Source organism: Podarcis erhardii (genome assembly GCF_964252035.2).
Source record: "Podarcis erhardii genome assembly, chromosome: 18".
Taxonomy (NCBI): Eukaryota; Metazoa; Chordata; class Lepidosauria; order Squamata; family Lacertidae; genus Podarcis; species Podarcis erhardii.
Window position 1 is genome coordinate 9357817 of NC_138516.1, and position 20212 is coordinate 9378028.

The 20212-nt window shown below is 48.3% G+C and overlaps 2 protein-coding genes and 1 long non-coding RNA gene across 4 annotated transcripts in view; 1 reads left to right on the top strand and 2 right to left on the bottom strand.

The window, feature by feature from the left end:
- LOC309333100 overlaps positions 1–20212 on the bottom strand; it is a 136407-nt gene that overhangs the window by 2725 nt on the left and 113470 nt on the right. The gene's annotated exons all lie outside the window — the stretch shown is intronic.
- Positions 1333–10184, bottom strand: FGF22 (fibroblast growth factor 22). The gene is made up of 3 exons (XM_081846460.1): positions 8680–10184; positions 5075–5178; positions 1333–1852 (listed from the first exon to the last, which is right to left on the bottom strand). The coding sequence occupies exons 1-3, from the start codon at positions 9065–9067 to the stop codon at positions 1658–1660; spliced, it is 687 nt and encodes a 228-aa protein (XP_081702586.1). The 5' UTR covers positions 9068–10184; the 3' UTR covers positions 1333–1657.
- Positions 17767–20212, top strand: part of POLR2E (RNA polymerase II, I and III subunit E) — a 97305-nt gene continuing 94859 nt past the window's right edge. For both annotated transcript variants that reach the window (XM_081846455.1, XM_081846456.1), the window contains exon 1: positions 17767–17910. In XM_081846455.1, the coding sequence (XP_081702581.1) occupies positions 17779–17910 (132 nt within the window). In that variant the 5' untranslated portion in view covers positions 17767–17778. The remainder of the gene's footprint in view (positions 17911–20212) is intronic.

Sequence of the window (20212 nt, forward strand, 5' to 3'; positions counted from 1 at the left end):
CCTGCTCCTGCCAACCTAGCCGTTCAAAAGCACGTCAAAGTGCAAGTAGATCAATAGGTACCGCTCCGGCGGGAAGGCAAACGGCATTTCCGTGTGCTGCTCTGGTTGGCCAGAAGCGGCTTAGTCCTGCTGGCCACATGACCCGGAAGCTGTACGCTGGCTCCCTCGGCCAATAAAGCGAGATGAGCTCCGCAACCCCAGAGTCGGCCACGACTGGACCTAATGGTCAGGGGTCCCTTTACCTTTACCTATGTAAAGGAATCAGCTGGCTTCACGGTTTTCCCTGCATTGTGATTTTTGCCAGTGCTCCTCTTGCGATTCGCTGCCCCATGCAAGAGGCTGGGTGGGGGGAGTTGAGCCGGCAACAGGGGCTGCAGGAATCGGGAGAAGGATTGACTGGCTTCAAAGGTTCCCCCCCAATACATTGTGATTTTTGCACAGCGCACAAAAACACATCAGGTTTTGCGATACAGTCAAACCTCAGTTGTTCCGTTCCAGAAGCCCGTTCGGTTGGATGACCGAAGCGCGGCTTCCGATCGGTTGCAAGTTTCTTGCTCTCAATCAGAAGCCTCGCTGGACGTTCGGCTTCCGAAAAACGTTTGAAAACTGAAGCATTTAACGTATTTTTTGCTCTATAAGACGCACCAGACCGCAAGACGCACCTAGTTTTTGGAGGAGGAAAACAAGAAAAAAAAATATTCTGCATCTCAGAAGCCAGAACAACAAGAGGTATCGCTGCGCAGCGAAAGCAGCGATCCCTCTTGCAGTTCTGGCTTCTGGGATAGCTGCGCAGCCTGCATTCGCTCCATAAGACGCACACACATTTCCACTTACTTTTTAGAAGGGAAAAAGTGAGTCTTATTGAGCAAAAAATACGGTACTTCCGGGTTTTTGGCGTCCGGGAGCCAAAACGTTCCGAAACAGAGGCATTCAGGAGCCGGCGTTCGACTATATATTGCCAGCTTGAAAAGTATGAAACCGATATCACAATACAATGGTGCCTTGCAAGACGAAATTAATCCGTTCCGTGAGGCTCTTCGTATAGCGTTTTTTTCATCTTCCGAAGCAAGCCCATTGACAGCTTAGCGGATTAGCGCTATTAGCGGTTTAGCGGCTTTTAGCGGATCAGCTGATAAGCGGCTTAGCGGCTTAGGAAAAGGGGGGAACCCGCAGGAACTCACAAGACATTTCGTCCTGCGAAGCAAGCCCATAGGGAAATTCGTTTTGCGAAGCGCCTCCAAAATGGAAAACCCTTTCGTCTAGCGGGTTTTCCGTCTTGCGAGGCGTTCGTCTTGCGGGGCACCACTATACGGAATTCGGACCATATAATGGAAGGTTTTTAAACAGAGGTTGGGTGATCCCGCGATAGTCCCTTAGGCCCTCCATCCAAAGTCTTGCAGCACCTTTCCCCAAAACATTCTGGTGGACCTGCAAGGACTTGGTCCTGGCTGAGCTTCCGAAAACGGCGCCAAAGGCGATGCCAACAAACCTCCTGGGATTTTTCATTCCGGCGTCGAACGCCGGCATGTCTTTATTTTTTGTACAAAAGTAATAAATAACCCCCCTCCCACCCGAACGTTGTTGTTGTTTTTAAATACTCGATATAAGAAGGCGTTTGATAAGCAATACGAGTCCGTGGTTTGTTGCAACCTCTCCGTCAGGAGACCAACATGGGCAGAAAGTGTGCTGAGAGGTGCTGTCTCCGGGTCTTTGGCCCCTTTCGCGGAACGCCCTTGGCGTTGAGGGACAGGAACATGGGGCGCCCCTCATGGTGCCAGAGCAAGGAAGCATAAGTGTTATAGCCGTTCTCCTCGATCCGCTCCACGAAGTTGCAGCTGGGGGTGTACGCTTTCTGCAGAGAGAAAAGGAGGCGGAGGTTGGTTTCGGCGAAACAGCCACAACTCGGACATTAAGACACCTGCCTTTGCAAGCAGGGCCAATTTAGGTTTGATGAGGCCCTCAGCTCCTGAAGGTAATGGGGCCCTTTATATGTCCAGCTGTCCTTTGTCAACAACAAATCGCTGCTCTTTTTTTGTGTTGAATATATGCTATGTGTTGAATATATGCTATGGACCCGGGTGGCACAGTGGGTTAAACCACAGAACCTAGGACTTGCCGATCAGAAGGTCGGCGGTTTGAATCCCTGCAATGACGGGGTGAGCTCCCGTTGCTCGGTCCCTGCTCCTGCCAACCTAGCAGTTCGAAAGCACGTCAAAATGTAAGTACAGTGGTGCCCCGCAAGACGAACGCCTCGCAAGACGGAAAACTCGCTAGACGAAAGGGTTTTCCATTTTTTGAGGTGCTTCGCAAGACGAATTTCCCTATGGGCTTGCTTTGCAAGACGAAAATGTCTTGCGTGTTCTTGCGAGTTTTTCCCTCCCCCCCCTTTTCTAAGCCGCTAATAGCCGCTAAGCCGCTAATAGCACTAATCCGCTAAGCCACTAATGGCCGTGCTTCGCAAGACGAAAAAAACCGCTAGACGAAGAGACTCGCGGAATGGATTATTTTCGTCTTGCGAGGCACCACTGTAGATAAATTGGTACTCCTCCGGCGGGAAGGTAAACGGCGTTTCCGTGCGCTGCTCTGGTTCGCCAGAGCAAGAGAGTGGGGCCCTAAGCTAGAGCTTGTTTGAAGTTAAAGGGACCCCTGACCGTTAGGTCCAGTCGTGACTGACTCGGGTTGCGGCGCTCATCTCGCTTTATTGGCCGAGGGAGCCGGCGTCCAGCTTCCGGGTCATGTGGCCAGTAGGACTAAGCCGCTTCTTGCGAACCAGAGCAGCGCACGGAAATGCCGTTTACCTTCCCACCGGAGTGGTACCTATTTATCTACTTGCACTTTGACGTGCTTTCGAACTGCTGGGTTGGCAGGAGCAGGGACCGAGCAACGGGAGCTCACCCCATCATTGCGGGGAATCGAACCGCCGACCTTCCGATCGGCAAGTCCTAGGCTCTGTGGTTTAACGCACAGCGCCACCTGCGTCCCAGAGCTTGTTTAGTTTATACCTAAATCCGTCACTGCTTTCATGCAGAAGAGACCCCCCCCTTTTAATCCCTGACATCTGGGCTTTCCCCCAAACAGCTGCAGCTTGCACAATGCTGAGGCAGACGCCTCCTTGTCGTTTAGCAGTTCCTACGAAACCGGCTTTGAAATGGATCCATGAGGACTAGGGTCTTGCTTCCAGTTTGGGTTATGTGCCCAAATTCTCAGGGAAGGGCTGTGAGTCGTCAACGGCCGAGCATGCAAAACCTTTCCGGGTTCAGCCTCTGCCCCAGAGCCTACCAGTCTTTGGGGGAACTTTTTGGCACAGCGGGACAGGTCTCCTATCTCTTTCTAATCTTTCTAATCACAACCATGACAGGTGAGCAAGGCCAATCAGCTATCAAATCATCTGACATCAAGGGACTCCCTGGTCCTGAATGGGGTCACTGTGCCCCTGAAGGACCAGGTGCGCAGCCTGGGGGTCATTTTGGACTCACAGCTGTCCATGGAGGCGCAGGTCAATTCTGTGTCCAGGGCGGCTCCATCTGGTACGCAGGATGAGACCCTCCCTGCCTGCAGACTGTCTGGCCAGAGTGGTGCATGCTCTGGTTATCTCCCGCTTGGACTACTGCAATGTGCTCTCCGTGGGGCTGCCTTTGAAGGTGACCCAGAAACCACAACTAATCCAGAATGTGACAGCCAGACTGGGGACTGGGAGCGGCCGCCGGGACCACATAACACCGGTCCTGAGAGATCTGCATTGGCTCCCAGGACGTTTCCGAGTACAATTCAAAGTGTTGGTGCTGACCTTCAAAGCCCTAAACGGCCCAGTAGACCTGAAGGAGCATCTCCACCCCCATCATCCAGCCCAGACACTAAGGTCCAGCTCCGAGGGCCTTCTGGCAGTTCCCTCATTGCGAGAAGTGAGGTTACAGGGATATAGATGGTACATCACTCCCGTTAAACTAGCAAAAATGTATAAGATATGTAATAAATGTTGGAAATGTAAGGAAAGGGAAGGGTCGTTTTATCATATGTGGTGGGAGTGTAAGAAAGTAAAAGGCTTCTGGGAAATGATATATAATGAGTTGAAAAAGATGTTCAAATATACGTTTGTGAAGAAACCAGAAGCCTTTTTGTTAGGAATTACAGGAAGAGAAATCAATAGAAGTGATTATAAACTTTTTCAATATGCAGTGACTGCGGCAAGAATTTTAATGGCTCAAAAATGGAAACAAGAAGAATTACCAACATTGGAAGAATGGAGACGGAAACTGATGGACTTTGCTGAATTAGATAAACTGACAGGAAAAATTAGATACCAAAAAGATCACAAGTTCACACAGGACTGGAGAAAGTTTACGATTTATCTGGAAAATATTTGTGATGAACAGACAACGCTAGTTGGATTTAAAGAGGCTTTGTGAGGAGAAAGGGTATTGTAAGTGGGAAAAGAGCTGTAAAGATTTATTAACTGGCAATACAATTATAAAGGAAATGTGAACCAAATTTAAAATTATGAGGATTGTGGAGGAAGCTGGAGGAAGTCTAAAAGAATTTTGTATTATATTGGATATGATGTGTTATTTAAATTTGTAAAAGAAAAACTTTCTTAAAAAATTAATAATAAAAAAAAGAGAAGTGAGGTTACAGGGAACCAGGTGGAGGGCCTTCTCGGTGGTGGCACCCGCCCTGTGGAACGCCCTCCCTTCAGATGTCAAGGAAATAAGCAGTTATCCTATCTTTAAAAGACATCTGAAGGCAGCCCTGTTTAGGGAAGTTTTTAATATTTAATATTTAATATTTAATGCTGTATTGTTTTTAACGTGATTGGGAGCCGCCCAGAGTGGCTGGGGAGACTCAGCCAGATGGGCGGGATATAAATGATAAATTATTATTATTATTATTATTAATAATAATAATAATAATAATAATACATGGCTTCCCCCGGTTGACCCATTGCGGATGGGGGCAGGACTCTGCAGAGCTAAATCTCGCCCCATCGCGTCAACTGGTGTCACCCGCCCATCAGGGTGACAGCAGCTGATTGACAGCAGGGCGCTGTTTTGCAGGAGACGCTGCCTTGCGTATTTACCGTGCCGTAGAGCTTCCCCTTTCTGTTCATCGCTAAGTAGAACCTGCTGTGGACTGACCGGATGGCCACGATCCCCGCACGCACAGATCGGATCTCCACGATATCTGGAAGAGACGGGGAAAAGCCCTTAATTTATTTCCATTTCTTAAAAATTGCACTTAAATCCCTTCTCCTTGTCTACGACAATCCAGTGAGGTATGCCAGGGACCTTTCTCATTTTCCCTTTCCAGAAGAGCCCCAGAGTGAAGAGACCGAAGGAAACATCTGTTTCGTTTTCTCTCCGTTCCTAACTTTTCTTCTCTTCGAACCGCAACGATTTGTGGCTTTATTTTTAAAATATCCTTCGGCGTTTTGGTTTGAATTCATCCCAATAAAAACACATATTTTTTGTTTGCAGTTATACCTAATGGTCATATTCTGGCAAGCAGTTTAACCCAACACAGTGCAAAAAAAAAAAATTGGTATGGTATATTCATGATTAGGACGCGGGTGGTGCTGTGGGTTAAACCACAGAGCCTAGGACTTGCCAATCAGAAGGTCGAGGGTTTGAATCCCCGCGACAGGGTAAGCTGTTGCTCGGTCCCTGCTCCTGCCAACCTAACAGTGCAACCAAAGTGCATGTAGATAAATAGGTACCGCTCCAGTGGGAAGGTAAACCGCGTTTCCGTGCGCTGCTCTGGTTCGCCAGAAGTGGCTCAGTCCTGCTGGCCACATGACCCGGAAGCTGTACGCCGGCTCCCTCGGCCAGTAAAGCGAGAAGAGCTCCGCAACCCCAGAGTCGGTCATGACTGGACCTAATGGTCAGGGGTCCCTTTACCTTTACAGTGGTACCTCGCAAGACGAATGCCTCGTAAGACGAAAAACTCGCAAGACGAAAGAGTTTTTTGTTTTTTGAGTTGTTTTGCAAGATGAATTTCCCTAGGGGCTTGCTTCGCAAGACGAAAACGTCTTGCAAGTTTGTTTCCTTTTTCTTAAAACCGTTAATACCCAGGGAATCCGTGCTTCGCAAGATGAAAAAACTCGCAGAACGAATTAATTTCGTCTTGCGAGGTACCACTGTACCTTACTCTGAGGACAGCTTTAGGAGGATGTTATCATTGCTGCAAAGTTGTTGTTGTCAATGATGATGCATTGTTGCAAAGTTGTCATTAACGGCTGTGGCAGTGCTGTCCTTTCTCAAAGCATCGTCATCTTGTAGGCAACCGACAAAAAAGCGAGACTTATTAACCCCCTAAAAATGCACGCAGATTCTTGCAGGTGAACACTAGTGAGGGATGCCTCGGAGAGGCAGCGTGGTGTAGTGGTTAGACAGTTGGGAAAGGACCTGGGTTCAAATTCCCACTTTCCTGGGTGACCATGGGCCAACCGCGGTCTCTCTCAGCCTGAACTACCTCGAAGGGTTGTTTGGGAGATAAAATGGGGGGGGGGGGAGGGACCAGCTATGTTGCCTTGAGCTCCGTACGGGAAAAGGTGGGAAATAAATGCAATTAAAAAACAAAACTCCCCTGCTTTGCGTTTATTTCTCGTGGCAGAGAAGCAGAGTTTGACGCCTCCGGTTGTGATTAGGGCTGGGCGATAATCAGGTTTTCAGATTTGTGATCTATCCCCGGCTGAACGCGGCGATATACCGATATATCGCGACATCTGGAATAAGGAGTGAGCTTCGTAGATGCGTTGGCTGGCTTCACGGTTTTCATGAATCTTTCGCGCACACGTATAACAATTTGCAATATATTGGCAGGTCAGAAATGATGGAACCAATAGCACAACAGGGACCTCAAACCGGTTGCGGACAATATATTGATCGTTAGCCCTGGTTGCGATTGCAGGCGAAGGGGCCAGGATCTTACAGAAAAACTGGGGTTTAATCACAACAACTCAGGCCCTTTGGGAACTGAGAGCTTTGACCTACAACTTGGAGCTTACCGTATTTTTTGCTCTATAAGACTCACTTTTTCCCTCCTGAAATGTAAGGGGAAATGTGTGTGCGTCTTATGGAGCGAATGCAGGCTGCGCAGCTATCCCAGACGCCAGAACAGCAAGAGGGATTGCTGCTTTCGCTGCGCAGCGATCCCTCTTGCTGTTCTGGCTTCTGAGATTCAGAATATTTTTTTTTCTTGTTTTCCTCCTCCAAAAACTAGGTGCGTCTTGTGGTCTGGTGCGTCTTATAGAGCGAAAAGTATGGTAAGTCTGTCCCCCAACACAGTTTTGGATTCTGTGCTCTCTCTGAAGCATGAAAAAACTCAGTTGCTGTGATGAGAGGACCTCTGAGGTCATACAGACTGCAATTTTTTAAAAAACAAACAAACTCTGAATAATCAGTCACACATCTCTGCACAACCGCCAGGACTTCTGCAACTTCCTTATCCGTAAAAACCGACACTAAACTGATTTGGCAACTGGAAGTTTCGCCCGTTCAGAGTGCATTTGCTAACGGTGTCGACTCGGAATTGAACCCCAACGGAGCTTACTCCATTGATTTAGGATGCTAGCTTTGCTTCACCAGTGAGGAACATCAGACTCAACTAGCCCTGTTCTCAAAGCAGGAAACTTGTTAGGATTCGAACACAAGATCAGTCTCCTTTGGTTTCGGCAGCCACGATTCAGAAGCATCACTGAAATTAGGATTCTGCTCTCCTAAAGCTGGTGTTGGGAACGTCTAGTGCACCGGGCGCTGCTAAACTACAACTCCCAGGGAGGAGGAGAGGCAGGCAAAATCCAAAGTTTCCCTCAAACGTCCCTGACTCTTTCCTCCCAAGGCTTGAATTGTTGGGGCCGCTAGTGCACCTTTCTGCTTTAATGAGGACTAAAAGCCTGCTTCCCCTTCATGGATCCCTGCCTTGCCGTGGCGAAGGGGCTTGAATAAATCAGAGAAGCTATGAACTATGCCGAGCAGGGCACCCAAGATGAACAGGTCATAGTGGAGAGTTTTGACCAAACGTGATCCACCTGGAGGAGGAACCGGCAAGCGGAGAGATTTTACTTTCTTGGGCTCCATGATCACTTCAGATGGTGACAGCAGCCACGAAATTAAAAGAGGCCTGATTCTTCGGAGAAAAGCAATGACAGCATCTTAAAAAGCAGAGACATCACCTTGCTGACAAAGTTCTGTATAGTTCGAGCTCTGGTTTTCCCAGTAGTGATGTATGGAAGTGAGAGCTGGACCATTAAGAAGGCTGATTGCCGAAGAATGGATGCTTTTGAATTCTGGTGCTGGAGGAGACTCTTGAGAGTCCCATGGACTGCAAGAAGATGAAAACTCTCCATTCGGAAGGAAATCAGCCCTGAGTGCTCACTGGAAGGACAGATCCTGAAGCTGAGGCTCCAAGACTTTGGCCACCTCCTGAGAAGAGAAGACTCCCTGGAAAAGACCCTGATGTTGGGAAAGATGGAGGGCGCAAGGAGAAGGGGATGACAGAGGACGAGATGGTGGGACAGTGTTCTCGAAGCTATGAACATGAGTTTGACCAAACTGCGGGAGGCAGTGGAAGACAGGAGGGCCTGGTGTGCTCTGGTCCAGGGGGTCACAAAGAGGCGGACACGACAAAACGACTCAACAACAACAACAACAGAAGCTTAAAACATTGAATGCAAGGGAGACTTACTGTCTGGACACTCGACCCGCCGCGTGCCGTCGACGTTGCCGTCCCCACCGATGCGCAGGAAGTAGTGGGTGGACGAGTAGAGTCGCCTCTGTCGCGCGTCGCCCTGGAGGTGGGGGTAGCTGCGGGCGGGCCTGCCCCCCCTCGGCCACCAATACCTGCCGTGCGGCTGCAAAGCCGTGTCTCCGTGCCCCAGGGCGGAGTTGGCAAGCCAGACCAGCAGCAAAAAACACCAGGCGGCGTGGGCAGTCAGTGGGTCCTGGTGACCCATGCCAGAAAATTTTGCCCAGCTCTCGGGCAATGGCAACCATGGGGCTTCAGAAGGCTGCCCGGCAAGGATTCGGCGGCGAGGTCCGAGGTCCCGTGGGTCACTGTTGGGCGCAGTCAACATCCTACGAACGGCGTCATGGCACTCGTAGCGGGTTGGACTAGATGATATTTGGAGATCCCTCCTTCCAACTCCGCAAATCTGTGATTCTACTGTTGTTTCACTGGTCCAGATCAGAGGATTCAGCAGCAGACCTGAAGCTGGCAGTGGTTTCCTTGAGGTCTAGCGCCTTGCCGCGCCTTCCAGAATCCCCAACTCGGAAGCTTGCTGCTCCTCTTTCGATTTATTCTCGCTTTGCCAAAGCTCCCGGGAGAATCTAGCTTTGACAGGAGAGAGAGGTGTGTGCCAGCCTCGCATGAACCCAAACAGCTCTCTCATTGACAAGAATTCCAGCCGTACATTCCCTCCTTCTGACCAGGAAGCCCGGCATTGGCTGGGCCTGCCCCCCGACAGCCAATCGCCGAACCTTCAAGGCGGAGCTAAGGTGTGGCTGTGAATGGAATTTTATTCCCCATTCATAAATCTGTTTTGGAGTTGGCCAGATGTTCTGTGCCTTTGGCACCGGACGGCGCTTTGCAAATCCCATCCTGTTTTGGTTCAGCAAGGCTGACACACACATGCAAAATGAATAGGCAAAGGTTTATGTTAAGAACACATGCACACACATATACCCATATTTTTCGCTCTATAAGACGCACCCGACCACAAGGCGCACCTAATTTTTGGAGGAGGAAAACAAGAAAAAAAATATTCTGCATCTCAGAAGCCAGAACAGCAAGAGGGATCGCTGTGCAGTGAAAGCAGCGATCCCTCTTGCTGTTCTGGCTTCTGGGATAGCTGCGCAGCCTGCATTCCCTCCGTAAGACGCACACACATTTCCCCTTACTTTTTAGGAGGGAAAAAGTGAGTCTTATTGAGCAAAAAATACGGTACATATATATGCAGTTGCGATCGAAACAATTCAAAACCCATTTCAAATCGGGTTCATGATCAAAAGGTACAGACTATCAGCTGTTTGCATGTTTGTATTTTAAAACGTAGATTTTTCCTTGCTTCCCGGACTTCGGGATGGAAGTTCAAAAGCTCTAATATGCTCCCATTGATCTAATCCCCGCAAAAGCTGCGAGTTACCTGCATTGGATCAAATTTCAGGGGAATGAAAGACTGCTTGTTTCTAACAACAGGACATCAGTGGCCTTGCGCTAGTCCTGCAGAAGATGAGATAGATCAGGGGTTGGCAAGGCTTAGTCCATCAGCTTAAAGGTAAAGGGACCCCTGACCATTAGGTCCAGTTGTGGCCGACTCTGGGGTTGCGGCGCTCATCTCACTTTACTGGCCGAGGGAGCCGGCATACAGCTTCCGGGTCATGTGGCCAGCATGACTGAGCCTCTTCTGGCGAACCAGAGCAGTGCACGGGAACGCCGTTTACCTTCACGCTGGAGCCGTACCTATTTATCTACTTGCACTGGTGTGCTTTCGAACTGCTAGGTTGGCGGGAGCAGGGACCGAGCAACGGGAGCTCACCGCGTCATTGCGGGGATTCGAACCACCGACCATCCGATTGGCATATCCTAGGCTCAGTGGTTTAACCCATAGCGCCACCCGCGTCCCTTAGTGCCAGATTCACCTATAAGCTAAACAAGCTATAGCTTAGGGTCCCGCTCTCTTGGGGCCCCAAAAAAACTTTAAAGGAAAAAACCTGGATGTACATTTCCAAAATATAAGATAACAAAACAAAACCTACATACAGCAACAGTGTTTTGTGTTGTGTAGGTTCCTAAGATGTAAGTCATGGGCCCTGCCTGCTCGCCTGCTCCCTAAAATATCACTGGTTTGCTCCTTTCTATATATAGGGTGCCTACATTCTGCATGACTGGTTGCACGGCAACATGGGCAAATGGCTTGAGATACCTGTTAGCTTAAAAAGCAGAGACATCTCCTTGCCAACAAAGGTCTGTATAGTTAAAGCTCTTGTTTTCCCAGTAGTGATGTATGGAAGTGAGAGCTGGTCCATCAAGAAGGCTGATCGCCGAAGAATGGATGCTTTTGAATTCTGGTGCTGGAGGAGACTCTTGAGAGTCCCATGGACTGCAAGAAGATCCAACCTCTCCATTCTGAAGGAAATCAGCCCTGAGTGCTCACTGGAAGGACAGATCGTGAAGCTGAGGCTCCAGGACTTTGGCCACCTCAGGAGAAGAGAAGACTCCCTGGAAAAGACCCTGATGTTGGGAAAGATGGAGGGCGCAAGGAGAAGGGGACGACAGAGGACGAGATGGTGGGACAGTGTTCTCGAAGCTATGAACATGAGTTTGACCAAACTGCGGGAGGCAGTGGAAGACAGGAGGGCCTGGCGTGCTCTGGTCCAGGGGGTCACAAAGAGTCAGACACCACTAAACGACTAAACAACAGCAACACCTATTAGGTCCATCAATGGCCATATAGCATGTATTCAACACAAAAAAACAGCGACAATTTGTTGTTGACAAAGGACAGCTGGACATAGAAAGAGCCCCATTACATTCAGGAGCTGAGGGCCTCATCAAACCTAAGCCCTGGGTGTGATGTTGCCAACGCCATGCAAATTAGGATACAGCCCTGTAGGGTTAGACCATCTTGCAGAAGGATGGCTAGCGACACACGTTCCACTGACAGTTTTTGCTGCTCCTCCAAGCTCGGCAATGACCCAAATTCTCTTTCCCAAAAACCCCGGCCTGCGGGGAATGCGGCTGTTCCAGTCTCCTGCGTCATTTGAGGCCACGCCGAACCCGTTTGCTCTCAAAACGGTGAGAAAGCACCGCCCTGGGAGGAAATAGTTGCCCTGCTTTCTTTTGCAAACATTTCTGGGAGGTGGAAACCTGGGGACAGATACAGTGGTACCTCGGGTTAAGTCCTTAATTCGTTCCAGAGGTCCGTTCTTAACCTGAAACTGTTCTTAACCTGATGCACCACTTTAGCTAACGGGGCTGCGCCGCCGGAGCCCGATTTCTGTTCTTATCCTGAAGCAAAGTTCTTAACCTGAAGCACTATTTCTGGGTTAGCGGAGTCTGTAACCTGAAGTGTATGTAACCCGAGGTACCACTGTATAGGCAATGGTGCTGCAGGAATCTCACATAAATGTTGTTGTTTAGTCGTGTCCGTGTCTTCATGACCCCCTGGACCAGAGCACGTCAGGCCCTCCTGTCTTCCACTGCCTCCCGCAGTTTGGTCAGACTCATGTTCATAGCTTCGAGAACACTGTCCCACCATCTCGTCCTCCGTCGTCCCCTTCTCCTTGTGCCCTCCATCTTTCCCAACATCAGGGTCTTTTCCACGGAGTCTTCTCTTCTCATGAGGTGGCCAAAGTCTTGGAGCCTCAGCTTCAGGATCTGTCCTTCCAGTGAGCACTCAGGGCTGACTTCCTTCAGAATGGAGAGGTTGGATCTTCTTGCAGTCCATGGGACTCTCCAGAGTCTCCTCCAGCACCAGAATTCAAAAGCATCCATTCTTCGGCGATCAGCCTTCTTGATGGTCCAGCTCTCACTTCCATACATCACTACTGGGAAAACCAGAGCTTGAACTATATGGATATACTTAAGATGGCCCTTGTTGTGGACCCTGGGATGCTGAGAAGGGTGGTCAGGGGTCCCGTGGGCAACACTGGCCTCTGTCCCTCTTTCCTTTGCTCCCTCCTCAGATGCCTTCTTGCATCTCTGCCTCCCAAAGTCTTGCACAGCTGTTTGTTGCAGCAGCCCTGGCTACAAGCTCCGCAGTCGAATTGTGCCTCTGGGGCCGGGCAGGGGCTGCTTCCTAAGCCCCTGTGGGGCAATGTGAAGAGGCACCCCTCTTTGGGGCAGCTCAGAGACCAGCTGAGGGTTGGACTACAGAACCCCTGGGTGTCCCTCCCATAGCTATGATTCTAGGATTCAGAGTCAATATATCAGCCAAGAGGGGTCCATGTTCCTCCTTGTTGGCAAACAAAATAAAGGGCTGCAGTTCAGCACTGGATCGGAGTAAACAGCAGCCAGGTTTTCTGCGGACCAGCGGCTAGCGTGGGTTGTCAGCACCCGGGGCAAGGCAAGTAATTTGCGCCCCTAACCCCTAACCTGCCGCCGCTGCCAGCTTCTTCTTGCTGCTGCCTGGGCTGGGGTATTTACGGTAAGGTAGCCACGGCGGCGGCGGCGGGTCCGTGTCAGGTGATCTGAGGCGAGTTGCCGCTGGCGCTGCCGCCCAAACGACGCCGCTTGCCCGGAGGAGGATTAGGGCAGAGAGGCGAGGAAAATGCAACATGGCTCAGAAGCTGCAGCAGCAGCCGCCGCGGGGCTGTGAGGAGGGGCTGCCTGGCGCGCGGGGAGCTGCTGCCTGCCGGACGCCTTCAGCCCAGACGCGCGCACAGCTCGTCGGTTCCGCGAGACATGGGGCTCTGCTACAGCCTGCGCCCGAGGCTCTTTGGCGGAGGCGGCGAGTGCCCCCCCAGATATTGCGCCCGGTGCGGCCGGCCCCCCCTGCACCCCCACGCTATACCACTGGTCAGGAGGACCCCAAAGAAGAGCTGCTCAAGGGACCTGTGGACCCGAAAAAGTTGGAAACCTCTGTTCCATGGGGCCCGGGGGCTGGATCCATCCCAATCGCCTTCTCAACCCGGCCCGCGGATGGTCCGCGAATCGACCTGTTTTTACATGAGTAGAATGTGTCCTTTCATTTAAAATGCACCTCTGGGTTATTTGTGGGGCATAGGAATTCGTTCATTTTTCCCCTTTCAAAATATAGTCCGGCCCCCCACAAGGTCTGAGGGACAGTGGACCGGCCCCCTGCTGAAAAGGTTTGCTCTGTTCTATGGGATTCATAGCATCCTAGAAGCATCTTCTCCTTGTGTTTTGACTCCTGCTTACCTGGGAAGATTTGCCATCACAACAACCAGACGGGTGGCATTTCTTTAAAATGACAAGGTACTTGGCACAAGCGTGGAAAGGGTTATCTCATCGCCTGTTTTGGGCTTCCTTGTGGTGTTTTGCCCGTGTGGAATGGTGTCATCGTCGTCTCTGACCTGTTTTGTTGGTTCCCCACAAACAGGTGATGCAGCTGTGCTTTGGTTTCGCAACAGCTAGGCTTGACGTCCAATTCCATCATTGTCATAATTTTATTCTTTGCACTCCATGCATCCGACTAGGTTGCCCCAGACACTCCGGGTGGCTTCCAACGTATAAATAATAATAAAATGTTTAAATTTAAAAACACTTCTCTATACAAGGCTGCTTTCAGAAGTCTCCTAAAGGTCTGCTTTCAGAAGTCTCCTCGGGGGTCAGGTAACTCCGTCCCCTCCAACGTTTCTCCCCTGAAAATAGAGACGTCCCATTCCATCCCCTCCAACGTTTCTCCCCTGAAAATAGGGACGTCCTATTCCATCCCCTCCAATGTTTCTCCCCTGAAAATAGGGACGTCCTATTCCATCCCCTCCAATGTTTCTCTCCTGAAAATAGGGACGTCCTATTCCATCCCCTCCAACGTTTCTCTCCTGAAAATAGGGACGTCCTATTCCATCCCCTCCAACGTTTCTCCCGTGAAAATAGGGACGTCCTATTCCATCCCCTCCAACGTTTCTCCTGTGAAAATAGGGACGTCCTATTCCATCCCCTCCAACGTTTCTCCCCTGAAAATAGGGACGTCCTATTCCATCCCCTCCAACGTTTCTCCCCTGAAAATAGGGGCGTCCTATTCCATCCCCTCCAACATTTCTCTGTATATGCTGCATATATCATTTTATCTTACTTATAATAATTTTTATTTTATATATAAAATAAAAAATTCACACCCACCCACACCCTTCTCACAAAAAAGGCCTTTCCTCACCCAGAGAATGTTCTCGCATTTCATTTTCCCTTTTTCTGCACCCTCTTTTAAAAAAACAAAAAAATAAAACCATTACAGGTACTTGGACTACAGACATCGCGCATGCCTGCATTTTTAAATTCCTGATTCATTTCCTGACATCATTCCTAACCGTTCCTGGGAGGGAGAGGAGCTAGCCTAAATACATAACTTGGCCAAGTCAAGTCTGCTGAGTCTGCAAATGTCCGGCCAAACAAACAGGAAAACTCTCTTTACTTCCGCCACAAATCTGCATAATATTTGCAAGACCGGCTCCAATTTCTCCCGCAAAATCTCTTTTTTGCACGCAGAAGGCAGGTTTGATCGCCAGGGGAATATCCAGGTAGGGCTGGCAGACAGAGAGACCCCCCCTGCCTGAAACCTTAGAGGGCAACTGCCAGCCAGTGCATGCATAATCTGGCTCTGTATCCGACACTGCTGCTTGAGACCAGCCCTTTATTCAGAAACCAATGAGGACTGGGGTCTTATTTACTGATATTTATATTTACAGTCAAGGGACACAGGTGGCGCTGTGGGTTAAACCACAGAGCCTAGGAGGTCGGCAGCGAATCCCCGTGACGGAGTGAGCTCCCGTTGCTCGGTCCCTGCTCCTGCCAACCTAGCAGTTCGAAAGCACACCAGTGCAAGTAGATAAATAGGTACCGCTCCAGCGGGAAGGTAAACGGCGTTTCCGTGCGCTGCTCTGGTTCGCCAGAAGCGGCTTAGTCCTGCTGGCCACATGACCCGGAGGCTGTACAAATTCTATTGTATTCTATATTAAAGAAAAGGGGGGAAAAAACCACACGATTCTACCCACCACTCGGGAATCCTGGGAACCGTAGTTCTGCCCAGGGTGCCGGGAATTGTAGTTGGGGTAAGCTAAAATTTCTGGAATTCTTTTGGGACGAGTCATGCGCTTTCAGATTGTTTGCAGCACTGCGTTTGGATTGCAAAGGAGATGCCTGAGTCAAGAGGGCAGGATCTTGCCCCGTTAAATCAGCCGACGAGCCGGTTTTTGCCGTCGTCATTTTAAGCTCTTTAACATAATTGTCTGTATTATTTTTGGATTTTCATTTCCCCATGAGCTCACGCTTGTTTACCTCCCCCCCCCTCTCTGCGCATCATGCAAATGGATATTTACGATGTCTGGGTGTTAGTCATACTCAGAGTAAGCCCATTGAAATGAATGGTCATGACTAAGGCACATTTATTCATTTTATTTTTTAAGTTTCTATTTATACTCATCATTCGTTTGGCAATCATTTTCACGTTGCAAAGTGTGACTTCCTCCCCCCCCCCTTTCCGCGGATCCTTAAATTTATTTTTAAAAATGCCTTCTGCATATGCAAATTCGCTTAATCTGCTGATTTAATAATATTATTCATAATAAATTTTATTTATATCCCGCCCTCCCCAGCTGAAGCTGGGCTCAGTGCGGCTAACAACAATAAAATAGTGCAACATTCTAGAAACATTTCATTATAAAAATTAATTAAAATCAAATCAAATCAAATTAATTATCCACTTTAAATATATACTCTTACGAAGCTACAGGTTGTTACAGTCACCCTGCCAATGTTTTTCTCCGTTTGCAATTTATCTGTAAATATTCAATAAACCATTTCCATTCTTTTATAAAAAGTTTATCGGGATTTCTTAATTCTTCCGGTAAGTTTCACACATTTCTGCATATTACATAAGTTGTTTTTTTTTTTAATCCATTCTTCCTTTCTTTCTTTCCATTTTGGGGCGAGTAACCTTCTTGCCGCTGAAGTCGCAAACATAAATAAATTTCTATACAATTCAGGTAGTTCTGTCCCTATAATTCCCGAAAGAAAAGCGAAGCTGACGGACAGACTTCGGGAAAAGGACAATAGGGATTTTGGAAAAGAAGGGGAACCTTTTATATTATATCTGCAGAAGGAAAGAATATTGACCTGATGGCGGGGTTTAAATAGACATTCACAACTTGATGGATAGGGAACAAATAATGTAATATAAGGAAAAAATACGCTATTTGTAGAAAATGGCAGAATATATTAATGGGGTTAATAAATCAGAAATGGAAGTTCAGGGAAGTCCAAAATCGGGGAGGGAGAGATGTTGTGTAAGTTGTGTTAGAAGTATATTTGAAATGGGAGAAAAGAAAATTAATAAAAAATAAAAATGTTGGAGGGAACACCTTCCGGAGAGCAGAGAATGCCTCTTCTTTTGTCTGCAATGGGGAACCTGCATGCAACTAGATATTATTGGAAGAATGCCTCTAATCAGAAGAGGCTTTTCCTCCTGAGAAAAAAGGGAGCTGTAGGGTTTTTTTTTCCTTGGGAGTTGTAGTTTTTTCTGTACTTGGGAGTTGTAGCTCTTTCTTGGGAGTTGTAGCTCAGCAGAATCTGCACATCTGCCAATTCCATCTCCCTGCAGCTAATATATTGCATAAATTATTATTATTATTATTATTATTAATTAAAAAAAATAAAATTCTTGCATTTTTTAAATGACAGGGAAGGCAGGAATTAAACATTACAGCCAAATCTTCCAGAAAGAAAAGAAAAAAATGCCAAAAAGTAAAAATATAAAATGAAAACAAAAACAAAAATGCTAATATATTGGGGGGTTTTGTGCATTTAAGCCATATATAGGGTTAACAAAAGCTCAACAACTTTTGTCTCCCTAGCACTACTCTTCATTTTTCCCCCCCCCTGCGTAGTATCTCTATGGTCCCATCGTTGCTATAGCGACAACAGGGCAACCGGAAGCGTTGGCGCCTGCGCAGTATGGCGCCGGAGAAACCCATGGTAGCTTTAAAAAAAAAAAAATCGCGCGTGCGCAGAACTGCCATTGCGGGCGCTCGGCGAGGAGCGGCAGAAGTCTACGCGCATGCGTGGAGCCTTCTCCGTCATAGAACGGCGCCCGGGCGACGCGCTGTGCGCATGCGTAGTTTTGTCGGGGGGCGTTTAAAACCCTACTGCGCCTGCGCAGTGTTCTTCGAAGCTTCGCCGGGCGCCATGGACGACGAGGAGGAGACGTACCGCTTGTGGAAGATCCGGAAAACCATCATGCAGGTCTGGGAGCGGCGGGCAGGGAGAAGGGGAGGAGGGAGCGGGGGTGGGAAGAGCCCGGGAACGGGGGGGGGAGAAGGGGGGTCCCCTTCCATCGCGCATGCGCAGTACTTCGGGGGCCTTCCTGGCAGGGCCGTTGTGCGAAGACAGTCCTGGAGGGGAATTAAGGGTCATACTGTAGGAATGAAAATCACGACAGACGAGCAGTGGGTGTCATGAGAGGCGTCTGCCGGGAAAAGTCCCGGGAACTCTCTTTTATTGAATATTACAAACATTGCCACAGGTGTGCTTGTGGCTGATTGGTTGATACAAACACAAAGAAACTTAATGCTGATTGGTTAACATACATACAAGGCGGGAATTACATGTGAGGGGTGGGAATTACATGTGAACATTAATCACCGGTAGATTAAAGGCTGGGAAACGAGGTTGGGACTAGACAGGCATGAAACCTCCTAATTAATAATAACTAAAGATTAACATAGCTATAGATGTGGTCAGCTATGCATGGAGTACAAGTCATCATGAACTTAAGGTGAACTGAACGATGAGAGAATGTCTTGGTGTTTGGAACAGGTTCGTACAGTGTGTGCAGAAACAGAGAAAAGATTATAAGCGAGAGTTCCCAGAATGCAAGAGAAAACAAGCAATGCTTCCCATAAGGCCACAGTTATGTGTAGAAAGAGAACGATGCAATGCTTCCCTATAATGCAACAGTTATGTGCAGAGGGAAAACATATGTGCAGAAGGAAAACTTCCCTTTATCTCCCCCTTTCTTTTCTTTTTTGCGAGGCGTACTGGGTAAGGCAAAAATATTTCGGGATTAGTGGTGTGCCAGCAAATGCCCAAAATAAGTTCGCCAGGGAGGATGGGACAGAAGATACTACGAGATACGTGGTTTGCCAGCGCATGCTCGAAATAAATCTGCCCATTTCTCCCCTTTGGTTTACTGTTGGTGTTGCCATTTCGCAAAATAAGCAGCAAGGATTTTATTGGGTGGCTGAGGGGGAGAGAGAAGCCGAGAGAAAAGACTTATGAGGCCAGGAATGCATTGGAGGAAGCAGCAAAACAAAATTAATATACATATAATAACAATGGCATATTGAAAAAGACTACGAAGCCAAGTAAAATTTGGCAGCCATGCAGTAAGCCACTGGGTGAAAGAATCCCAGAGACCGGAGAATTCAACATCTTGTTTAATGTGGTGTGTAAGATTTTGTAAATGGGAGATTTGTTTTTGGATGGCCTTAGAATTGTCAGTGATATTAAAGCAGCACATGTTTTCCACTTGTTCGCATCCGTAATGATGGAGCATCAACAGATAATCGACAGCAGCGCGATCCTGCAGGAGGCCATGCCGGAGTTCACTCTGCTCCTTATTCAAAAGATGAAGGGCTTGTGAAGTAAAATTCAAAGCTTTTGCTGCGGAGCAAGCTAAAGAGTTAATATTTCTGCTATTCCGGACAGCCAATCCAGGGACTCCTAAGAGAGAGACAGCTAAAGAAATATATTCAGATCTGCTAGGGAGAGAGACGGAATCATCGCAATCGTTATTCAATTCTATAGCACGTCGATATCGAGATCGGGATAAATGATGCTTTTTGGGTAAAATGATGGACAAACGGCTTAAGCAGCAGGGTGTACCGTGGCTAATGTTTGCTGGAATATAATTAAACGTATAGCCAGGACACGACCAGAACCAGCCTTCAGGTAGCTCTGTGTATTTATATACATAGGAAATATTTACATAATTAGAGCAATTAAAATTATCCTTACCCATCTCCACACAGTTGGTTTTTGTGCAATTGACCATACGGGCACAAGTAACATTAAAAGAAGCCACGTATGGGGTCAACAGATCAATGGCTAGAGATGGGCGGCGCCGCACTTGGTTACCCCAGTTATGGTAACCGGAATAACCGAGGGAGCGGAGAGAATCATTTTGGGGTAGGGATGAATAAAACCAGGTGTCACTTTGTATATCAAAGGGATCGTGACAAACAGGGATAAGGCAAGAACCAAGGATTTCGCCGATGGATACTTGCTGGGTGAGGCAGAAAGAAGAAACATTAAGGGTTTTTGCAAAAGATTCCCACACATTTATTGGTGTGGAATCACCGCCGTTAGGAGCGGAGGCTGAGAGGGGCAAAAACAAAACACTAAAAATGAGCACTATCATGGAATTTATGTTAAGACAGGAGATGAGACACAAAAGCAAGTTATTAGGGGTCGCTTCAAGCTGCTGTTCCTTTCTAAGCTGTTCAGCTTGAAATGAAAGTGATTTTATTTGGCCCCACGTCACTGG